At 41.4% G+C, this 22,805-nt stretch overlaps 1 protein-coding gene across 1 annotated transcript in view; it reads left to right on the top strand.

Moving 5' to 3' along the window:
- Positions 1-22,589, top strand: part of lama4 (laminin, alpha 4) — a 33,452-nt gene extending 10,863 nt beyond the window's left edge. Inside the window, exons 7-40 of the mRNA XM_035143557.2 lie at positions 469-649; positions 1,128-1,211; positions 1,337-1,488; positions 2,053-2,163; positions 2,474-2,585; positions 2,702-2,866; positions 4,610-4,803; positions 8,039-8,155; positions 8,582-8,730; positions 9,652-9,793; positions 9,886-9,979; positions 10,060-10,176; positions 10,572-10,757; positions 10,936-11,075; positions 11,460-11,624; positions 12,843-12,988; positions 14,102-14,264; positions 14,365-14,498; positions 14,758-14,929; positions 15,131-15,262; positions 15,349-15,491; positions 16,114-16,243; positions 16,484-16,621; positions 16,835-16,968; positions 17,565-17,729; positions 17,994-18,147; positions 18,256-18,449; positions 18,572-18,761; positions 18,874-19,029; positions 19,739-19,898; positions 20,585-20,712; positions 20,801-20,894; positions 21,801-21,920; positions 21,996-22,589. Of these exons, the coding sequence (XP_034999448.2) occupies positions 469-649; positions 1,128-1,211; positions 1,337-1,488; positions 2,053-2,163; positions 2,474-2,585; positions 2,702-2,866; positions 4,610-4,803; positions 8,039-8,155; positions 8,582-8,730; positions 9,652-9,793; positions 9,886-9,979; positions 10,060-10,176; positions 10,572-10,757; positions 10,936-11,075; positions 11,460-11,624; positions 12,843-12,988; positions 14,102-14,264; positions 14,365-14,498; positions 14,758-14,929; positions 15,131-15,262; positions 15,349-15,491; positions 16,114-16,243; positions 16,484-16,621; positions 16,835-16,968; positions 17,565-17,729; positions 17,994-18,147; positions 18,256-18,449; positions 18,572-18,761; positions 18,874-19,029; positions 19,739-19,898; positions 20,585-20,712; positions 20,801-20,894; positions 21,801-21,920; positions 21,996-22,141 (4,908 nt within the window). The 3' untranslated portion in view covers positions 22,142-22,589. The remainder of the gene's footprint in view (positions 1-468; positions 650-1,127; positions 1,212-1,336; positions 1,489-2,052; positions 2,164-2,473; positions 2,586-2,701; positions 2,867-4,609; positions 4,804-8,038; positions 8,156-8,581; positions 8,731-9,651; positions 9,794-9,885; positions 9,980-10,059; positions 10,177-10,571; positions 10,758-10,935; positions 11,076-11,459; positions 11,625-12,842; positions 12,989-14,101; positions 14,265-14,364; positions 14,499-14,757; positions 14,930-15,130; positions 15,263-15,348; positions 15,492-16,113; positions 16,244-16,483; positions 16,622-16,834; positions 16,969-17,564; positions 17,730-17,993; positions 18,148-18,255; positions 18,450-18,571; positions 18,762-18,873; positions 19,030-19,738; positions 19,899-20,584; positions 20,713-20,800; positions 20,895-21,800; positions 21,921-21,995) is intronic.
- Positions 22,590-22,805: the final 216 nt, after the last annotated feature.

The following is a 22,805-nucleotide window of genomic DNA, read 5'->3' as shown; positions in this document are numbered from 1 at the left end:
AGCATTGAGAGCAGTATAACAGCTGAACGCTTTTTAAATTGTCATTTGAAGAGCAGAAGCTGGAAGTACCCTAAAGGTCACCTTATGTGTAAGCACTGTTTGGAAGAAAAGTGGAAATGTGGAAAGTAAAAAGATTACACAAACATGTCCTTTGTAATGTCCAGCAGCACCAGGTTTACTGACTGACAGATACAAATTTGACACAGGATCCGCTCCATAGTTGGGTGGTCTAGATAATTTAAATAAAGAGGTAGTGTGTTGACAACCAGCTTTAGTAACGTCAGTAATATCAGTGCTCTGAGGTCACAGTAATTACTTTAGGGTGCATGATTGAAATGGTGGCCAAAATAAAACCCAACTGTTAGAGATGAGAATGATCCTTTCAATGATACACGACAAAGTGATTCAAACATAACTTAAACAGGCAGATGCTGGGATCTAACAGCGTTTCCTTTGTTTGTAATCTAGGAGGGCTACTCAGGTTTCTCCAGCTGTCAGGGCTGCCGGAGGTGTGAATGTGGGCCAGCTTCCATTCGCTCCACCTGCCATCCTCTCACCCACAGCTGTCCGTGCCGCCCGGGGGCCGGCGGGCGTTACTGCGAGCGCTGCCTCCCAGGTCACTGGGACTACAGCCCCTCCGGCTGCCAGAGTAAGTCTTCTGACTGTCATACAGCATGTCTTTTTCTCTGTCGAATAAAACGCCCCCGGATCACTTGTCGAAACAATCAGTGCAGTTATCACTTTCCCAGTGGAAGAAAAAAAAAAAAGCTACAGTAAGGGTTCACATTCCCACACCCACTACCACAGTAGTACACATGATGTCAGAGAAGCATCTGCTGAGAGCTGTGACCCTGTGGCCGTAGACTCTCTCTCCGGAGAGGCGGAGGACTTCAACACGGAGCCCAAATCTACAGTATTCACACAAACAGCTGCTAAAACACACCCTCACAAGAGAGACCACGAGACAGATGTGCAGGACTGAAGCCAAGATGCCATCTGTGGTCTCATATACAGTATATTTGATGACGCTACTGAACCATTTCCAGCTGGTCGAGAATTTAAAGAAATGTGTAGAGCTTTCTGTCCAACACTGTATGATGAAATGCATCTGCATCTGTTTTTCATAGAGTGCGACTGTGAGAGCGGCCACTGTGATATGCACACGGGAGAGTGCATGTCAGAGGCTGCAACAGTAAACCTGTGCAACATCAGTAAGTGGAGTTCCCAACCATAGCTGAGATATAGAATATATAATAAGCAAAACAAAACTTGGTTTGTCTTTTCCGCCTCAAACTGTTTGAAACATCCCAAACTCACGTTTCTTCTTGGGTTTCAGATTGTGATGAGTGCATTTGGCATCTGATTGGGGACTTACGTGAGTCAAATAAGACACTGGATCAGCTGAAGGTTGGAGTGTTGAACATCTCCACTGGAGCTGCTGCTAACGACAGGCTCAAATTCTACAACTACACAGCACATCGATTGCAGGTACAAAGTATAAATAGAAGAGTTGAAGCTGCTCAAATCAGTATTTTTATACGAACAATGGATGTGTGTCCTTTGTGTCAGCTCTAATGCTCTACGGCGCTTTTTTAGTTGCTTTTAGCTCATTGTTTTGATGTTATGACCAACATATTTACTGTCTTGGTTCTCATCAGCAGAAGGCAGATGCTACCTGCCCAGCACCAAAAAGCATTTTAGCAGCTTGCTAGATAACTAGAAGTAGAATAGGTTTCAGCTACAGCTAAAACATCAAGTATAGTTTCTCTGCTGAAGTACATGTCAATGTTGCTCATACCTGATTTGTCAGACCACAGTTTTCTCATGTGTTAACTCTACAAGATCATAACATGTTCAACATCTACTATCTTAATATGGAGTTGGAGTCAAAGTGTGTAAATTTAAAAAACCATAACGTGAGTAGACATATGGTGGTGCTGTCTAGATTAGGGAAACGTGGCATGGCATTGGTTTGTGTTGTCTTTTTGCTTTGAATGTTTATGCTGCGTTGAGCTCATTAATAATCATGCTATGTAATATGGTGATTTCCAGGCTCAGTTTCAAGGCTGGAGAAACAAGTCATCTGCAATGAAGGCGCAGACTGGGGAGCTGGAGGAGGCCACAGACGCTGTGGTGTTAGAAATCAAACAGCTGGGAGAATCGGTCAGAATCAAAGTCATTCATTCACTTCATGCGCACTTAGCATTTAAAAGTCCCTGGAAGACTTTAGAAGTTCGAGCCAATGTTTTTCAGTGCAGCAGCTGTTCCTACGTGGCCATACTTTATACAGACTATTAACAAATTCTGTGTTTATAGTAGGTGGATTTTTTTTACAATATATAAAGTAGAGTTATATCTAACTTATTTTACAAGACACCCAGGAGTCATAGTGCCGTCTTTAAAAGCCACTGATTTAGCCACTGATTAAAGCTACCAGCGGGCATTGATTAGTATGTGTTGTGTTGTTTTTCAGGAGAGTGTGGTGATGACTTTGGGGAAGAGGCTTGAAAATGAAACGCTAGAGACCCTAACCCTGGCTGACCAGCTCAGTACAAACCTCACTGACCTCAACATTCGCATCGAAGGTACCTACATTCTGGCTGACTCACACTTTTGACTACCTAATGCACACACTGGGTGCAAGTTGCATACTGTAATTACTGTGTCCGTGAATGCTAATGTGTTTTGCGTGTGTGTGCAGAGATGATCCACGACTGGGAGCTGTACAGTGTTCAGCAGGATGTGGACCCAGAGGTGGTCAGACGCAACACAGACAAAGCCCAGTTAATGGTGACCAGGATGAGGAAAGTGGACCTGTCCCCACGAGAGCCTGTTGCCACTGACGAGTCCACTGAGGCTCATGACTGTGAGTACAGATAAGAAACATGACAGAAGAAGAGAGAAAGAAGAAACACCCACATACAGTACACAAAATTACACAAAATTACATGTTCTTATCCTCCTTGGAATTGATATTGCACGGCACTCCTGACACTGAATGTAACTAATTCACTTTTGACCATTGTAATGGAAATTGAAGGTTAAGCAACAGTTAGAAGAACTGTAACCTCATGTTAAAAGCCCCCACATGTTCAGTCACTGTGTGCTGAACAGCAATTGGTGACTTTCAACCAGTAATCCAATCGACCAATGAAACCAAAGGGATGATGGTAAATGCTATGATAACAGTAGCTGAAGAATTGTTATAAAGTAAGAAACATGATGTTTTTTATAACAATATTCACGCATCTTTGGTGATGTTAGTAATACTGTTGCAGCAAATCCCCTCAGGGTGTTGATTTGAGCAATGTGTGTTTCATTTATTTATGGCCAACATTTTATCTATAAGCCCCAAAAAAGAATAAATTCCAGACCAGCTACTGTGTTTTTCTTTAGTTTAAATATTACAAAAAGATAAGGATCCAAAAAACATCCAGGCAAAAGATCCATTTTTCACCAGAGGAGACCAACTGAGCATTTACAGACCACTATGAACACCAACAAAACTAAGTGAAAGATGGCAGCTTTGTAGATTGTGCTAAATGCTACCATCAGCATGCAAACATTCTTACAATACAAATGTTAACATACTGATGTTCAGCAGGAAATGTTCATTGTGGAGATGCTTAGAGTCAGCATGCCATCATCTTGGGCTGCGTCCACCGATTTATGTTTTTAAATGCATCATTCTTGCTACAGTTGAATTTTTGACCATTTGACCACCGTAAAACCCTATAGGGTTGCATTTAAGTCTGGACAGACAAAAGTAGAGACATTTTGAAACAATGATGTGGACACCCACCTTTGCTTTCTGATTAGTTATATCTGTCATGACCTAGCTACCAGCAGTGAATGCAAAGTGTTGCTGACACTTATTGTCTGTAACAGTTCTACTTCGTTGTCAGTCCAGGAAAATACATCACTGTTCTTCTGCAGGGTAGACAAGGCACTTCCTGTTTACACCGCTACGCACATGATCAGTCAGAGTGAATGATCAGGTGATATTTGTTTTCAAGTGTGTTAGCATGGACAGAGATAATCTCTTTTAATATGTAAATGTGTCAATGTTAGCTTAAGGTTAGTCCTTTAGAATGCATTTGCTTTTAAGAACTATCAAAAATATAACAGATGTTGATTGGACCATTCTGACCTTTGCTGGTATCAGGTAATAAACCAAAGTACTGGACACACTGAGCTTCATCTGATGTACAAGAGGCATTGTCTCATCTCCAATCCATGAAAGCCTGTTAAAAAATCCTACTCTTCAATGCGCACATAGAGAGGGACAAGACATATTCAAATTACAAGCTCATCTAGATTTCCCTCAAATGTTAGACAAGTGACAATAAAGTGATGTGTTTCTGAATCTGATTGATTGGTGGCTGTGGCTGAGGGTGAGCGGTCGTCAGACAACCTGAAGGTCGCAGTTTGATCCCCAGTCTTCCCCATCTGCATGCCAAAATTGTCCTTGGGCAAGATGCTGAACTCCTAGTGCCTCATAGAATAACAAAGTGCTGCTAATAGGTACATAACCAGATGTGTGTGAATGTAAAACTGTGCCTGTAAAGAGCTTTGGTGATCATTTCTACATTTACCATTGTGTTTTCAGTGCTGAGGCGTATCCGTCAGTTGGATAAGAAGCTGATGGTCACAGAAGGCCGACTCTCCCCTGTCAGGGAGATCCTGTCCCGCTTCTCCACCAAGCTATCAGACGCTGAGACCTCTCTCCAGAAAGCAGCCGGCAACGTGCAGGACACGGAGGACATGAACAGAGCCAACGTCCTCAAATTCCAGAGGAGCGAGGTGAGCGCTCCCCTCTCATTCTGTTTGTTACTATAAATTCATTTGGATATAGTCTTGTTTAAAAGCTCACAGACTTCCCTCCTCGCCATGGGGGGATGTGCTGGCATGGGAATTGTTCTGTAAGTGCTGTGTGCTTCATCTCAACTCAAGATGTTGAGCTATACTCAGTCACGCAGAGGTAGCTGGTCTGAGAGGACCTTAGTCTGGTGCTAAATGCAGTGTGAGGGAGATCTGGCTGTAGTTTGCCAGGCAAGTCCGAGAAGCATATTCTGCATGGTTTTAAGTACAGAACAGAAACACTAAACCATCTGTGGGAGCTTTGGACTGTTACATTAGGAGGAGGCCCACAGTGGGGGGATGAGAAATGCTGCAGTGCAGTTTTTTTTTCCCATGACAATATCTAGAGCTTGCACAAGAACATCAAGGCTTCCCATGATGTAATATGCATCCAAAATGCAATGTAATTACTGTCAGAGGAGATTCAGCTTCTCTTCTGCCAACTTTCGGAGAGTAACCCAAATCATAGTCATGCATTTAGACTGCCCAGCAAACAGTTTACTGCATATATGGGTGACAGAGGTGTAGAGGTGCGTATATGCAGATTTGTGATATTTACATACACCTGGGCAGGAAGATTTCCCTTATAGCTTAATTCATCCAGAGATACATACTGTATTAAAGTTGAACTTTACCCCTAAATTCTGGTTGAAGTGCCTCTCACTGGAAATTCAAAAAAATGCCTTTTGAACACAGTGCTGGGAGACTCGACTGAGATACATATAGTCAATTTGTTTGTTCATCAATGGCGTCATATCCCCTTTGTGCATATATCAGAAGCCAGAAGCATCAAAACTGACTTTTCATCCAGTTTTAATTCACATTTTTATGATACAGTTATTTAATCTTGGTGGTTTTGAACTGTATGTTTTATCTGGATGAAGGATTGTCGTGATCAGATGTCTGTATCTGGACCAGTTGAACATTTAGCTACTAAAAAAAAGGGATATCTTAGCTGATGGTTGGAACCAAACCAGAGGTCAAAGAGATGGAATTTTGGACAGACATGTCAATGCTGATAAAATGTGACAAAAAATACTACAACTTATGAAAAACCTTCATATAAATATGGATTTATATCAATTTATGGATTAATAACTAAGTAGAAAATCAGATTTGAAGCTCATTGTGAACTGCAGTATCTGAGAGTTCAAGTAAGTTTATGTTCACAGTGCAGTGGGATGTAGAAATCATTGGCTGCCTGCTGGACAGGGAACATAATAAAACATCTAGACAGCTTACAGCTGCCTTGTACAATGTTTGGCAGTGATGTAAGTATACAGGGGTTTAAATAAAAAAAAAATTCAAGAATAATAGTATCAGTTCTTTAGTTTATATGGTGTATTTAAATGTCATCATCTTGGATTTGTTGAATTTCAACTGTGTAAAAGCATGTGGTTGGAATTTGGATCCAGGAAGTTGTTACCATGCCCTAGTTGACATTGTGGGTCTGCTGCACAGAACAGCTGCGGCTGTACAGTGTGTGTGTGTGTGTGTGTGTGTGTGTGTGTGTGTGTGTGTGTGTGTGTGTGTGTGTGTGTGTGTGTGTGTGTGTGTGTGTGTGTGTGTTCACATGTTATCAGTAATGGGGATCTCCATGACCAGGGTCTCCCATTCAGTGCCATGAATGCTGCTCTAACAAAACACAGAGCGTCTCCTAATCTGGGTCTCTTCAGCACAAACCGGTTGACACTAGCTGCAGCCACAGTTTGCTCACTGCTGAGTTACCACAGCCAATCACACCATCTCAGCATTGTGCCATATTTAGTCATGCGGTGGTCAAGCAAAAGGGTCGGGTGTTGGTAGTGTCAACTTCAATCGCAAACATCCAAATACCACAAAGGTTAATCCACTTAGTGTACAGTATGTGAATTGATCATTTGAAGGTGTTTTGTGTGATTTGAACTTTAAGATGTTAAGCATCACAATGAACTGACACAGTGAACTGGGAGCACAGAAACTGAATACACAAAGGATAACTAAACACAGGTCAACACATTAGGACAGGTGCAGACAATTCTAACTGCAGGAAAAGGGACAAAGACAGGAAATCAGAATCAGTTTTATTTGCCATGTATGAGTACACATACTAAGAATTTGACTCTGGTGTAGTTGCGTTCAGTAAACCTACACAAATAGACATACAACTGACAACACACTACCAGAAACTAGCTAAATAAGTGTTACCACTCTGTGCAATAGAGATAAACTGTACAAGACAGTAGTGCAACGGGAAGCAAAATGTGCAAGGGTGGACAAGAAACATTTAACTACTAATTATGACCAGAGGACAATATTGCAGTGGTGCAGAGTGCAAAGATGCTGAAACAAATATGGATCGATAACATACAACGACAGACCAACCAAGTAAATGACACACAAGGAAAGTGGTCTCAAAATAAAACCGGAAATAAACTCAAGGAGTCAAACAACCATCAACAATATAACAAATATAACAATATATTCAGTCTGTATAGGAGCAGATCTTAACATGTTCAATATCTGTTTTTGTCTCCTGGCATTGTGGCTTGACTGGATTGTTGCCTGAGCAGAGAATAAGCAGGTGTGATGTGTAAACTTGAAAGCCCGATATCTATTTGTTAAGTGGAGTCAAGAGCCCTTACTTTAGCATAGCACAAAGACATAAGCATGAGTAAACTAGAACACATACCTTCTTCTTTTCACCACCATATGGAAAACAGATACATCCAGCTCATTATCCAGAGCCGTACCAATTGCACACAGTATTAGATATCAACACTTGCGTGATTTCTGATATTCTGAGATCTCTCCTGAGACCCTTAATCCAATCCACAGTTAACAGGTTCTCGAGTTTCAAAAAAATCGGTTCTGTAGTTTTTGTGTAATCCTGCTAAAAGTCACACAAGCAGCAATGCGAACATAACCTCCTTGGCGGAGGTCAAAATAATGTGGTTTATGTGGCTCATGTGATTCTGGTTCTCGGCTGTACTCTTTTAAAGATCACAAAGTAGATCCTGATCTCAGAGATTAAATAAAGGCTGTATGTGTATGAGTGACTTCCCCGAGTTAGGTTGTCACTACAACTCTGAACATGCAACCAACGCTTTTCACAGAAATGGGGAGAAGGTTGAATGTTCCAGCATGTAACTACTAACACCACAAGCTGTAGTTAAGTATTATCTCCCTGTGCCCCCAGGCCAAGCAGCTGCTGCTGACAGAGGACCACACTGCTGTCAATGACACACTGGAAGCAGCCGGAGGTTTCATCTCTGACACAGAAAGGACTGTGGCTGAGGTGGATGCTATGGTGCAGGTGAGACCTACATTACTGTGAGGACTGTGTTTACCTGAACCCACAGTGGTTTCATAAGGTGGGTGCAAAGGGTAAGAGAGAAATTATCAGTGCCCCTGCTGTATAATGATGTTCAGGTTTCCTCTCACTGGATGAGGTAGTATTATAACCCAATAGACTGTTCTAAGGGGTTGCAGTATCTCAGGCCTTGCATTGGATTTATTCACTCCTGGGATTCAACCTATGCCAGATTCTAAAGCTGGTCAATTTGATTTGGATGCAGTTCATGGATTGTCTGTGATTGAATCAGCAGTGTTCTTCAGCAGCCCTTTTTAGTGCAGGAGTTCTGCAAAGTAAATGATGATATTTGTGAGAACAACACCTGTGCAGAGATGACTGATTACTGGTGCAAGTCGGTGGAAAGCATGTGTTCATTTGTCTACACAGAATGTGACTGAGTACCACGCAGCGATCGATGGCGCCAGCCAAAGCCTGACGGAGAAGACGGAGCGTCTCTCTATGGCCGACAGAGATCTGGTTCAGAGGGCAGACGAGCATGCCGTGGAGCTGGAGAAACAGGCCAATGAACTGGAGGAGTAAGACATACTTTCATACACATTATCAAGCCCATGCACATCAGCAAAAATAAACAACACATGCACATTAGTCACCCTCTCAAACTTTATGTAATATCCCTCTCAATATTTCTTCACCCTGTTTGCAACACTGAGGATTTAGCCGACTGATTCCTAGTAAAGATCTAAACCTTTGAAAATGAAATATTGTGTACTTTTACTTTTGAAAATGGATCAGGTGACCACTGTAGTTTATAAAAAATATTACCCAAACAGGAGAATTAGTGTATTTCGAAGGGAGCAGCAGCACATTAATAAACCCTTTTTGAGCCAGTGAGCCAACAACAACCAAAACCCTAAACAGAAGTAGCTCCATGGAAATTGCAATCATTCATTTTGTTATTTACAATCCTGCTTATGGTCCTGTTGAATGTCAAAATGTCTACAGGTGCAACAGCAGAAATCAAGAATACAGTTTAAGTGCTATTTTGTATTTGGCTCTGAAAAAACAGCTTTTGAAAAATTGAAAGAAAAATTTGACACTTGATGGCACCAGAAAATGCTGAAAACACACTGACATAACGTCATCAGTGTGTAATGCATAATGAGCAAGCCAACATATTACATACTCCCACATGCAGAGGTCACAGGGCAACATTAGCAGTCATGTGTGTGCTGCTGGAAACCAGGTTGATGGGAGTATTGAGCAGAGACGAATAAAACACTCAAATCTGCACAGTCGGAATAATGATTCTCTGTGGGGCTGTTACTACGAGCAGCCCATTTAAAGGAAGTCATTTGATTCATTGTCATCCTTTTCTCCGATTCAAGTAGTGCATTTTTAATGTGATGTCCATGAACAATGGGAATTTGTTATCATTTTATGTGCAATGTAGACACATGGAATAAGATGGTGAATTATTACCCTCCTGTCTCCTCCAGGGATCTGAGAGCGAGCGATGCCAACGGCTTTGTACAGAGAGCCATAAGTGCTGCCAACGTCTACAACAACATTGTGAAATACATTGACGATGCAAACATCACCTCGCTCACCACCTTCAACTTGTCCCAAAGAGCTGAAGACGTAGGTTACATCGCAGAGCTCTGCCACATCAATCTGCTGTAATTTAAAACTGATGCCGTACTAGGTTTCACCCTGTGTGCTCTGTGTTTAAGGTCGTCGCAGGGATCAACACTCAGCTTGGACTCCTTGTGACACAGAGCAACAATGTTTTCAAGGAATCTGTGTCATTACACTCAGAACAATCTGGTATGGTATGGTTTATTCACAGATATAGTTATAGCCAAAGTCCCAGCTGGATGTCATTTACAATTTGTTTTCTTTAACAGAGGTTGAAACTGAGGTGATTGACAAGCTGAAATACATTGAGGAGACCAAAGAGACCATGGATAAGAACACCAAACAGCTTGCAGACCTAGTGCAGGATATCGGTGGAATTCAGAGAGGTAAGATGGCACTTGGTTGTTTTAAAGATAATTGTGTTAACTGTGTGTCCTGTTTTTAAAGAGTAGCACGCCAGTGGGAGAAAGTAGCCAGCTGTCGGAGTCTGGGGGCATGCCCAAAAATGAAACAGGGAAACTATAGTGTGGTTGTTGTTCACATGAAACAAACTACAATTATTTGGTTGGAAAGATAACATGTTTACATTTAATGTAGATGCTTTAATGACAACTAATGGATATAAGAAAGATGGCCTCTTTCAAATAGTCAGAGCATCATCCATAGAGCTGAGTTCTGCCCAGTTGAATGATAACCCACTTTTCACCATCAACTACATGTTGCAAACCCTGTAGTACTATTCCAGAAATTAAGCTCTTTCATCCTCTGCATCCGTTTCCAGACGGAACAGCACAGCGTCTGGAGTTCACCCTGGAGGTGGCCGAGGGGACGCTCAACCACTCAGCAGAGGTCCTTCAAACCATCACGCCCATTAGCAGCAAGGTTGAGGAATGGGCCAAAAACATGAGAAACAATGATTACTCTGTAGCTGCTTATGAAGAGGCCGTTTCCTCTGCCGGAGAAACAGGTATCACACTCAGGGCAACACACATGTATCTTGAATGTTTCAATGATTGTCAGCAGGCAATTAGTATTAAACCATTCATCATGTGTCAACCCTGCTAACCATTCAATCTGCTGCACTGACGGTCTCTTAGTATAAGCATCATGCTGAAACTGTCTCTTCCTGTTGAACTGTTTTGCAGTGGAGACCCTGAACGTGCTCGTCCCCGAGCTGCTGAACAAACTGAGGGTGGTTGAGGAGAAGAAGCCTGTCAACAACGTGACCACCAACATCATGAGGATCAGAGAGCTCATAGCCCAGGCCAGGAGCGTGGCCAAGAAAGTGAGTTGTCTGAAAACATGGTTAAAGTGCAGTAGATCTAGGAGACACATGCTTAATGTTAGCCCAAGAAGCCCACAGCAGCAGTACAGACTTGTTGTCAGGACATAGACTTGTGTATAATTTACTTATAATATTACTTTTGGAGTCAAAAGTGTGCATACTTGTCCACACATTTCCAAACCTTTTTTTACTGTACACCTCATGTTGATATCTGTTTTCTTTATTTCCTACACAATCATCAACTTTATTAAAATACAGGCCTGTTAATCATAGCAAGATGCTAATAGCGATGCAATTCACTCAATTTGAATGACAAAACAACGTCTCATACAGTATTGAGCTCACCGTAAGTTACTGGTCTCTGTGGTTTGATTTCATTCCCAGGTCCAAGTGTCCATGAAGTTCAACGGCCAGTCCTCGGTGGAGGTCCACCCTCACAGTAACCTGGAAGAACTGAAGACAGTGACAACAATCAGCTTGTTCATAAGAGTGGACCCTGACAAGGATCCCATTGAGGACCGTTTCATCCTTTACCTGGGAGACAGAAATGTGAGGAGAGAATTAGTTGCTCCTTAGTTAATTAACAATGCTCACCAGGAAGAATGCCAAGCAACAGCAAGTAAACTGCATTTACTTCACAGATGTTGAATGCACCAAATGTAAGTCGCTTTGGATAAAAGCGTCTGCCAAATGATATGTAATGCAATTTAATTTACTTGCTGTTATTAAGCCAACTGCTTAACAACCAACTGCTAAATGTAGTGGCTGGGTATGTGACCCACAGCCGTTGCTAAGACTTTACAGACCAGCACACAGTGGCTGAGGTCAATGATGAGATGCAGGGAGCAGCTTGTGGATATGAATAGTTTGTTGTGATCGTGGGAGCAGGAATAACAGCCTTTGAAAAATGCACAGTTGCCCCATTCAAAAGGTCTCCAAGAGACGCCTGTGACAATGCTGCATGTGAGTAGCTTCAAAGTTAGAGTTCATTTGCATAAATACCGTTAGCCCGCCCACCGGGGGCACAGAAGGAGAGCAGCTACACAATGTGAGGCCTCTGTGTTCTGTGACATTTTACCTTGGTGATTTCACTGCCACTGAACTGTACTGCAGGCAATGGCGTTGGTCTACAGCTTTTCTGAGTGGCCTGTATTTCAGGGAAAACCAAGGTTTCCCTGGAGAAAAATCATGTTGTAAAGCAGTGGGGATAAAATATATTGCGGGGGGGGGGGTGCTTCATCGAGCTGCTGTGTAATGCAAAGCCTGCCGCAAAAATGTTGCCTCATTGTGTTGTCTAAATGACTGTGGCAACTCTCATGCCGTTTGCATTTTTCAGAGAGATGTTTTGCATCTCACACCCCGTCACAGTAACTCCCTGCCTCCGACACTTTGAAACAGCAAACAGGGGAAGCAATACAAGTTATTACTTCCACCACATCCAGTTAGTCGTCTCTGTTTCTCAAAACTCTTGTTCTGAGAAACACAGTTTACACATCCTCATCACTTGCCGGCTGCTGAATCTGTATGTCTCTATGTTTTTAGACGGAAATTAACCAAATACAAATTGAAAACAACTTATTTTGAATGCTCACAGGCACTTACGGTCTACTAGGAGCATTGTACGAGTAAATTATTATATAATTAAATTATGTTAAACATGTTTATTGGTGGGGGCGCCCCGTATTAACCAGCCACCACTGTTGTAAAGTAAACAAAGGCCATGGTGGGAAAACTCACTGTGTTGTTTTCTGGTGATTATGCCCTCAGGGTAGGAAAGACTACATGGGTCTGGCTATCAAGAACGACAACCTGGTGTACGTGTACAACCTCGGGGGTGAAGATGTTGAGATCCCGCTGAGTTCAAAGCCTGTCAGCCAATGGCCTGCAGTGTTCAACTACATCAAAGTAGAGAGGTAATGTAAATGGGCCATAGAAACATCCACTTTGTGCAAGAAGCACTTGTACAAACAGATCTGTTCAAGTGGCACATACAAATGATTTAACTTATATGTCAGATTCCCTAGTTTAATCTGATTGAAGCTGACATTTAAAGATGTTACTGCAAAACCAACAACTTTTAAATACCCTGTAGATTCACTGGCCACTAGTAGCACGGTGGAGCAATGTTTCTTTAAGCAATACCTTTGAAGTGTTTTACAAAATACTTTTAGTTGACAAAAGTGTGTTGGAAACACTTTAAGCACAAGCTGCCGAAGTAGCTCACATCTCGTTATTTTATTGTTTTTTGACAAGAGAAGCAGTGAAGAAGAATATGATTGCTTGCAAGCAAAGGTTGTCTGAAATCACTCCTCATTTATAACCCCACGTCTAACAAATACTCAATAAATAAATAAAAATCAACTCAATAGTTTACTCGGTAGTGAACACCAATATTTGATATTTCAGACTCTAATCATCCAGATGTCATTTTGTTTTAACACATCAGGATTTTCATGTATGTCCAAAATGGGACACTGCATCATGGGATTGTTAGCAGAAAGTAGTGGACTCACATGGACAACACATGGACTCTATTTTTCTATTTTCTGTGCAGGAACTATACAGTGAAAACCCGAATACTCTTTGTAAATGTATTGTTGTTAGACCTCAGAGATACTTACAGTAGATGAAGGCGAGAAGCACTGACTTCAAACATTAATTAAACTTTAACTTTAAATATTTTATTTTTATATTTTAAAATGTACATTTAGCTGTTTTTCTACTTAACTTGAAAAGCACTGTCCATGCAGACCTATAATCATTTACTTGAGTAACTTTCCCAACCAGATGCCTTGAGTGAAATGTTATGCTAGTGATGAAATCAAATCTCAATTTGGCAACATTCAAACAAACCACTTATAACAAGTTTGTGCACTTTTTTGCTCCGTCTTACTTGAAGGACTTATAAAAGCTAGTTTAAAAAAGAGAGATCCATGGTAAAAAAAAATCAAGCCCATCATCCCACGTGTCTCTTAGTGCTAAAATGACTTTTGTTACCTTTGCCTCTTTGTGATTTCTGCCTGCAGGCTGGGCAGACATGGAAAGGTCTTCCTGACCGTCCCCAGTCAGAGCTCCACAGACGAGCAGAAGTTCATCCAGAAAGGCGAGGCTCCAGGCACAGACTCACTGTTTGACATTGACCCCAAGGATATAGTGTTCTTTGTTGGTGGTGTCCCACCAGATGTCAAGGTAATATATTTCAAAAATGCCCTTAATACAAATACATATTTATTTAATCACCAGTTTCTATTTACATGTGACTGTGTTGTTGTATTTGTTTTCAACCTAGCTTCCTCCTCCTCTGAGTCTCGCTCCTTTTGTGGGCTGCATCGAGTTGGCCTCGCTCAACAATGATGTGATCAGTCTGTACAACTTCAAGGAGGCTCACAAAATGGATGTGGTGACATCATCACCATGCCCCAGGTACACATTTGCATGTCTGGATTAAGTCATCTACATTCCACATTCTCTTAAAATACAATCCACAGAGCAGACTAAAGAATATCTGCCTGTGGCTCACGCTTGTCAGTCAGTCTAAATGATCATAGTAAAATCAGTCAGTAGGATAATTTGGCTGCAGTTTGTTGTGCTGCTGAGATGTATTATTTCATTTGGATAAGTGACTTTGGTATTGTTCTTTGGTCGATCAAATATCCAATCCCATTTCTCGTTTTTCTCTTAGGTACAAGTTGGCATTCTCACAGAGTCGCATCGCCAGCTACCTCTTTGATGGAACAGGCTACGCTCTCATCAACAATATTGAGAGGAGGGGCAAATTTGGTGTCGTTACGAGATTTGATATTGCAGTACGAACCGTTGCAAACAATGGCGTCCTCTTCGTCATGGTCAATGGGGTAAGTCCAAAGACTGTAGTCCCCCTTTAAGACTCCACATGTGTGACATCTTGAAATGTAATTTAAGACAGGAATTTGCCCTATACAGCAATTTGTGTGGTATTATATAACATTTCTTTCACATACTATAACGGTTTAAGTAGAAACACATTTAATTATACACTGCAATAAATTAGTATGCATTTTTTTTCTACTTTGCAGGACAATTACTTCCTTTTGGAATTGAAGAATGGCTTTTTGCGACTAATGTATGACTTCGGCTTCGCCAATGGACCAAGGGTTTTGGAGAATAATTTACCAAAACTGCAAATAAATGACGCACGATACCATGAGGTACATTTCACATTTGTAATACAGTTGGCTGAACATGCATGAGTTATGTTTTGCTGTAACTGTCGGTGTTTGGGGTTTGTGCACAGTTGTCAATCATCTACCATCAGTCAAAGAAGGTGATCTTGCTCGTGGACAAAAGCCATGTTAAATCGTTGGAGAATCCCAAAACCACACTGCCCTTCTCAGATATATACATCGGTGGGGCTCCATCAAGCATCCTCAAATCCAGGTGAGTACAAATAAAATGGCATTAGAGAGAAACTGATTTTATTTCTGAAAGTCTGAAGATAATTCATGTTTCTACCTCAGTAATTAGTCTCCTTGTAGCTCTGTTTTGGTCTTCAGTAACTCTAGTTATGCCTCCAGCTACAGCTGTGGCTGGAGTTTCAGTTTCTCCGTACTCGTGCACAGACTTCCCTTCCTTTCTCTGGAACACAATATCTCAGACATCTTCAGATTTGGCCCAAAGTTTGATTTCGTCTCAAGGATGAACTGATTTCATTTTGGCGGTCAAAGGTCAACGTCTCAAAGACCTCACAAACACATGTTTTTTGTCACGACAAAGGTCCGATAGGATAAAATGATGAAGTGATAACATATTTAATTCAAAAGGTCAAAAACTCTTTCTCTCTATTGTTTATTATTTCATATACCTCAGGTACAGACATTTTGGCAATAATTCCTGCAACTTGACTGGTTGTTGGAGCCAAACAACCACACAGCAGTAACTACAGTTAAAGTCATAACTCAGGAACAGGCAGACATTTATGTCCTGCATATTGACGTCTTGTTTTGAGCATCATAGAGATTCTCCACTTAATGGTGACACTACTATGTGTGTATCATCACAGGCCAGAGCTGTCTGCTGGAGTCGGCCTTAAAGGCTGTGTGAAAGGTTTCCAGTTCCAGAAGAAAGACTTCAACCTGCTCGAGGAGCCTGGCACCATTGGCATCAGCAGTGGCTGCCCGGAGGAGTCCTTTGTAAGTGCTCCCTCACATCCCCTTCTCACTTTGTCACTGATGGTGCACTGTTTATGTCCCTCTTGAGTCAGTACCTCATAGATCAACACACTTCTGCACCCACACTAGCTTTCACTGTCAGGTGAGAGAAAATAGTTGCCCTCCAGCTTTGTTTTGAGCTTGTCAAATCCTATCCGTAGGCTGCATGGTGAGTGAAAGCCTTGGGGTGATGAAAGTTACATGTGTTTTTTGTTATGATAGATGTCCCATAAGGCCTATTTCACTGGAGAGAGCTACCTGGGATCCACAGGAAAGATTTCACCCTGCGACAGCTTTGAGGGAGGACTCAACTTCAGAACTCTTCAGCCCAGCGGACTTCTGTTCTACCACAGTGAAGGGGTACACACAAATCCATGTTTGTATTGTGAATCTGTTAGTTGAGTGACACTGTAATTTCAGGATTGTTTCTGTTGGTCTAAGAACGCTGTGATGGAGAACAGGACTTTTTCTTTTGAAGACCTTCTTGTGCTGCTGGATGACAAATATATTCCATAGTATCTATAAAGCTAGTAACAAAATTGTAATAACTACTTATATTTTCTCCTTCTACAGTCTGATGAGTTCAGCATCTCCCTGGACAACGGAGCAGTGGTGATGAACACCAGAGGCACAAGAGTCAAATCACACAAGAAACAATACAATGATGGAAGGACACACTTCTTAGTGGCCTCAGTGAACAATCAGAAGTAAGTGTTTGACTGAGCAGCTGCAGAATCCTGTCAGCAGTTGTTCAGCCCCCATTTGCATCGTATTTCCACATTAATAGATGAAGTTAAGTTATCAGACTTTTATTCATTTTCCTGTACTATTGGTTTATTTTTCTTGTGTTGTCCCGTCAATGTTTCATTTATATTATCGTTTATGACATTTTTGTGGCATGGCAATTCTCTTATTCATTTAATTGCTTGAGTGCTTAACTACTGGGAGTTTTAATGACAAGCTTTCATGTGATCATAGACACTTTCAGATCTTGTTAATCAAGTGCATTGTTTCTAGTTTCATTCCAACCCGTATGACGTTAACAATATGTGGTGCAACCCATGAGTATTGTGTAACCATATAATAATGTAATAATGGTTACTGACTCCTCAGTGGTCAGAATGTCAACATGTTGATGGCTAGCTGTGATCCCATCGCAAGATGGTTTAAATATGCTGCGATAGAAAAGGGTGGTAGGTAAACAGATGGTAGGAAAAGTGGGTCATGTGTACACTTAGGCAGGTAGTTAGAAAATTTGTATCAGAACCGATAATTCGTTAACTGGTTGAACTGTGCACTTTAGGTATTCTCTGTTGGTGGATGACAAAGACAAGCAGGAGAAGAAACGTCCATCATCAGCCACAAGACCCTCATCAGGCTCTGCTGTAAAGACCTTCTACTACGGAGGGTCTCCAAGCAGCAGCTTCAAGAACTTCACAGGCTGCATCAGTTATGCTTACATCAACAGGTAAATCACTACAGCTTAGAGTAGGACTGGAAGGAACATATTTATTCTTCTCTTTATAATAGGCAAACTGCCCCCTTCATATCCCTCCAGACTGTAAAAGTGAATGTTTAACTCTAGTCGCTGCTTATTTTCTGAAGATGTCACTCTCAAATGAAGTAGGTTAAGGACATGGTGTGTTGCAATGAAGACATGATAGCATCTATAACTTTTACATGGCACTTTTGTACTCATGCACTCACACTGCTTCTGTCTGTGTTTCTGTAGACAAGACCGGGACATTGAGCCTGAGGACTTCCAGCGGTACACAGACAAGGTGCAGACCTCCCTGCAGGACTGTCCAGTCCAGCGCCCCCCTGCTGCTCTGCTGTCAAGGCAGAGGGAGAACATCTCCAGGGCCAAACATGGCCAGTCGCAGCAGGTATAAATGAAAGATTGCCTTCCATTAAGAGTTGCTTTTTGAGGATGTATGCTTTTCACTTGGTTTGTAAATATTTGAGCAACACTGACATTTAATAAACTCTTAAAGGTTACCAGGGATAAGTCCAGCCTCCCTCTAGGCCTGATGGAACTGAAGAGTGATGACCAGGAGCCATCTGAGCTGAACATTGAGCCCTGCTACCTCTCCTCAAGTCCCAGAGCGTCTCAACAAGCCTTCCACTACGGTGGCATCGCCAACAGCAGACAGCACTTCACAGATCTCCCAGACTCCCTTTCAGAGAGGTACATGTAGCAGAACTATAATTAACCTCAAGGTCAAGTCCTTTTAAAGCTCACTCTCACAGAGTCTTTCAAGGATTTCTGTATGTCGACACGCATGACTAAACGCACCTTTCACCTCCCAGGTCCCACTTCTCCTTGTCCCTGAAGACTTACTCATCCTTTGGGCTCATCTTTTATGTATCTGATGTCCAAGAGGACAATTTCATGGCTCTCTTCTTGGCCCAAGGGAAGCTGGTATACACCTTCAATGCAGCAGAGCAGAGAGTCAAAATCAAGAGTGAGGAGAAATACAATGATGGTGCATGGCACAATGTAAGTTTATGAAGGTATTCCATGTCAGTAATGAATCTATTGTTGTGCAAGTGCTTGTTTAGGTGTGTGGCAAGATTAGCAGTGACGACCTTCTGTTTTTCTCCCACTGAAGGTTATTTTTATCCGTGATGGGAGAGTGGGGCGTTTAATAATTGATGGGCTCACAGTCCTGGAGGACAGAGTACAGGAAAGCAACATCTCCTGGCATGTCAACAGTCCCCTCTATGTCGGAGGAGTTCCTCCTGGGAGAGCTCTGAAGAATGTTCAGGTAAGGGTAAAAGCTGATTTGGTTTAAAGTTTTAAAATTAAAAACATACACAGCAGGGATCACTTGAATCACATGAATATTATATCAAATATCCGTAATTAAGAGCCCTTTGGCATCTGCTGGAAAACACATGATATAGTAACTCTGCTGTTCACACTGACATAAGGAAATCACCACTGCTACACTTTCCCCTTAGAATTCACCATCCTGATTTTTAAAGATGCATGAATACATTTTCCCCCCAACTGTCCCATTATCACTTAATAAAAAAATGCAGCAGATGCCGAATTTTTTCCCTCTCTCTTTAACATGACAAGGTAGGGCGTTAACCTTGGCGAAGTTATGTGCTCTCCAAGCACCCCTCTAGTTACGACTACAAAGGGGGTTATGTTTTCATCACAGTTTGTTTATCTGTTTGTTTGTTAGCAGGATTACGCAAAAACTACTAAACTAATTTCCATTATTTTTGGTGGAAGGGCGTAGCTATGGCAAACCCATTACATTTTGAGTGGGTCCATATAAGTGGACAAATCCAAGATTTTAAATTTTTTTTCACTGTCTTTAACATGGCAATAGGGAGTTAGCCTTGGCAGTGGCTATGTGCTTTCTGAGCACCCTGCTAGTTGCTTATGATCTCACTCTAATTTCTATACTGCCCTATTCTGTTTGTTTATACCTATGATATAAGTTTCCCTGCACTCCTCTTTAGAGAAACTCGGCATACAGCTTCACCGGCTGTTTGAAGAACCTTCAGCTGGATGGACTGTGGCTGCCCTCTGTGACCGAGACGTTTGGGGTCACTCCTTGCTTTGACGGACTCTCTGAGGCAGGAACATACTTCTCAGAGGAAGGAGGATACATCGTGCTAGGTAGATGTCTAGTAGGCACAGGCTTGTTAACCCTCAAGCTCCAATCTGAAAGGAATTGAATACTACTTTTAAATCTTACATTTGCAAAGTGTTGCTTTTTTTACCGTCTCACAAAGAGTAACACTAAATTAGTTTTGGCACCATACACATCCGTTTGGAGGAGGATGGGGGGGTGGCAAGGTAAAGCTCTGAGGAACTTAAGACTGGAGCCGCGGCTTTTGAATTTGTCAAGTCATTTTACATAATAATATTGATAATAATAATAATTATAACTTTATTTTTATAGCACTTTTCAAAACAAGTAACAATGTGCTGTACAAAAAAACCCAGGAACCACATAAACATAACTAAGAGATAACAAAAGCAATAGACATCACATGATAAAAGCTTTTTTATTCAGATATGTCTTAAGAAGTGAGATACAAATGTGTAACCGATTCTGATAGTCTAATCTCTTCTTGTTTTTCAAATCATTTTCAAATCAATCCCAAAATGCAGGCAGTGCAAGGATGCTAAAACAGGGATGATATGGTTACATTTTGGGGATTGTGTTAGAAGCTGAGTGGCAGTATCCAGCATGCAGCGCAGAGAAACATGGCTGATAAATGCAGTAAAAAGGTGGGTTCCAGAAAGGATAAAGTACCGTGAGCTCACTTCATCTTGTTCTGTCTGCTTCTCTCTCTCAGATGACTCTTTTAACCTGGGGCTGAAGTTTGAGCTGGTGATGGAGGTGCGCCCCCGTGTGGCATCTGGGGTGCTAATGCATTTGTTCACAGACGATGGCTTTATTACCATGTACACTCATCAAGGAGCAGTAAGTTATTTGCACAGTTATACAGAAAACTGCACACACAATGTATCGTTTTTTTAAAAGCATGGACACAATTTTCCTGTTTTTCCAGGTTGAGGTTCTTGTGAACGATGGAACCCATGAGTTCTCCACAAAGGTGTCTCCAAGACAAGGTCTGTGTGCTGGCAACTGGCACAGAATTACAGGTGAGAATCTTCTTTTTTACCCAAAATAAATAATAATGAATCCTTATACTGAACTCTATAGCCTCTTTAAAGAGTGTTGGAGGGCACTTAGCTTGTCACTGTCACTTGCTTGTGCTTTTTGCTTAATTGATACTTTGTTGTGATTAATTTAATTATTCATGTGATTACTGGGTTCATAAAACAAATTTATAAAATTTGTTTGGAAAGTTGGAGGTGTAATAATGCAAAATTAAATCATATCCAGTGTGGAAGAATAAAAATTCCTTCAAGTCCAAATTCTGCTGCTGGTTCAGATTAATTGTATTCACTGCACATTGGAGACAGGCATCACATCAAGGCAATATAATTCTGTCTGATGGTCAACATTCAGTGAAGGGAGTCATTTGAAATATTTTCTTCGACAATAGAAAGTAATTTGACAGAAAGAATATAGAAGTACGTGTTTCCATTCGATGCCACCTTTATGCTGCTTTGTATTTTTCCATCTTCTCTTCTGCTTTTCAGAAGAAAACAATAGTACTTTTTGCTCTTTACTTTGTAAACACAGCTGTAGTGTGGTGGCAATTCCTCTTCATTAAAGAGCAAAGTCAGTGATGGACTCACAAATGTATAGTCAATTACATGAGATCTGCAAATGAGCACAGAGACAAGCAAATGTGAGCATTTCATACCTGCTGGTTGAGTCAGGACTTGGATGAATATTTTACTGGGAGACATTGCTAACCCCAACCCTTTCTTGAGTAAAGTATCTGAACATTTTTATCACCACTGGAAATAAATGAAGTAGTCCCAACAGTAAGTCACAGCACTTTGGTTTCAATAGAGAAACGGCCAGCCTTTACCACAGATTGGAGATTCTGAGGAGCTCTTTGACTAAGCTATATTATCTGTCCTGTATGACCTCAGTGATCCGAGATGCCAATGTTGTCCAGCTGGATGTGGACTCTGAGATCAGCCACGTGGTGGGACCTCTGAATGCCAGCTCCACGGACACTAGAAAGCCAGTGTTCATAGGTGGAGCTCCAGGTGAGTAAAGAGCGTAACATCTTCTGATTTCTACTTTCTCATTTCTGATCTTGCTGACACTCTCTGCCCTTTCAGATCTGTTCCTTCCAGAGAGCCTTCCCACCAGAAAGCTCTACATCGGCTGCATGAGGAACCTGACCATCAACAACAGCCCAGTGAGCTTGAGCAAAGCTGCCGTGGTCAGTGGGGCTGTCAGCGTGGGAACCTGCCCGGCAGCATAAAAGATAACATTGTCAATGCAATCACTATCCCCAGTAGAGCAATGACCAAACACAGTAAACAAGTCTCTGTCTGTTAAACATAACCATTAAGACAAGTACTGTCATTCTTTTCAGTCTGTCAGATTTTTTCTTTGTTTATGTCTTGAATTTGTTTATACAGGGAATTGTCCCACTCATGACCAAATCCTCCAAATGTAAACATGGAAGAACAACATCCATAAATCTGTCATCTCTGTAAGATCAGGATCAGAACCTTCCCGAGTGATCCACAGTGTGTCCATGATTTAGACTTTTATTGTTTTTACAGTCCGAAAGACACATTTGATGATACGACTTTTTATGGTCCACGACCCAACTTTATAATTTCAATGGCACATTTTTATACGAGCTAAAATCCTTCAATTTTTTTTTTTTATCTCTGATTGAATAAATAATGTGTAACATCCAAGCCTTGGCTTCTTCCCTGTTTATTTTTTTAAGTATTAGAAGTCTGCTATTTTTTGTTTGTTGTTTCTCATAAAATGAAAGCATTAAGTTTTTGTCTGTGTGGGTTAACAGCCTTCATCGAACACTTGTGTTATGTAGTTGAACGTAGTAGTGAATAAGTATCCATGCTCATCCATTCATCAGTTTATAGCTGTTGTATTAAAATCGTAATACAAAA

Source organism: Hippoglossus stenolepis, chromosome 20 (genome assembly GCF_022539355.2).
Source record: "Hippoglossus stenolepis isolate QCI-W04-F060 chromosome 20, HSTE1.2, whole genome shotgun sequence".
NCBI lineage: Eukaryota > Metazoa > Chordata > Actinopteri > Pleuronectiformes > Pleuronectidae > Hippoglossus > Hippoglossus stenolepis.
This window is presented reverse-complemented; position numbering and strand designations above follow the sequence as displayed.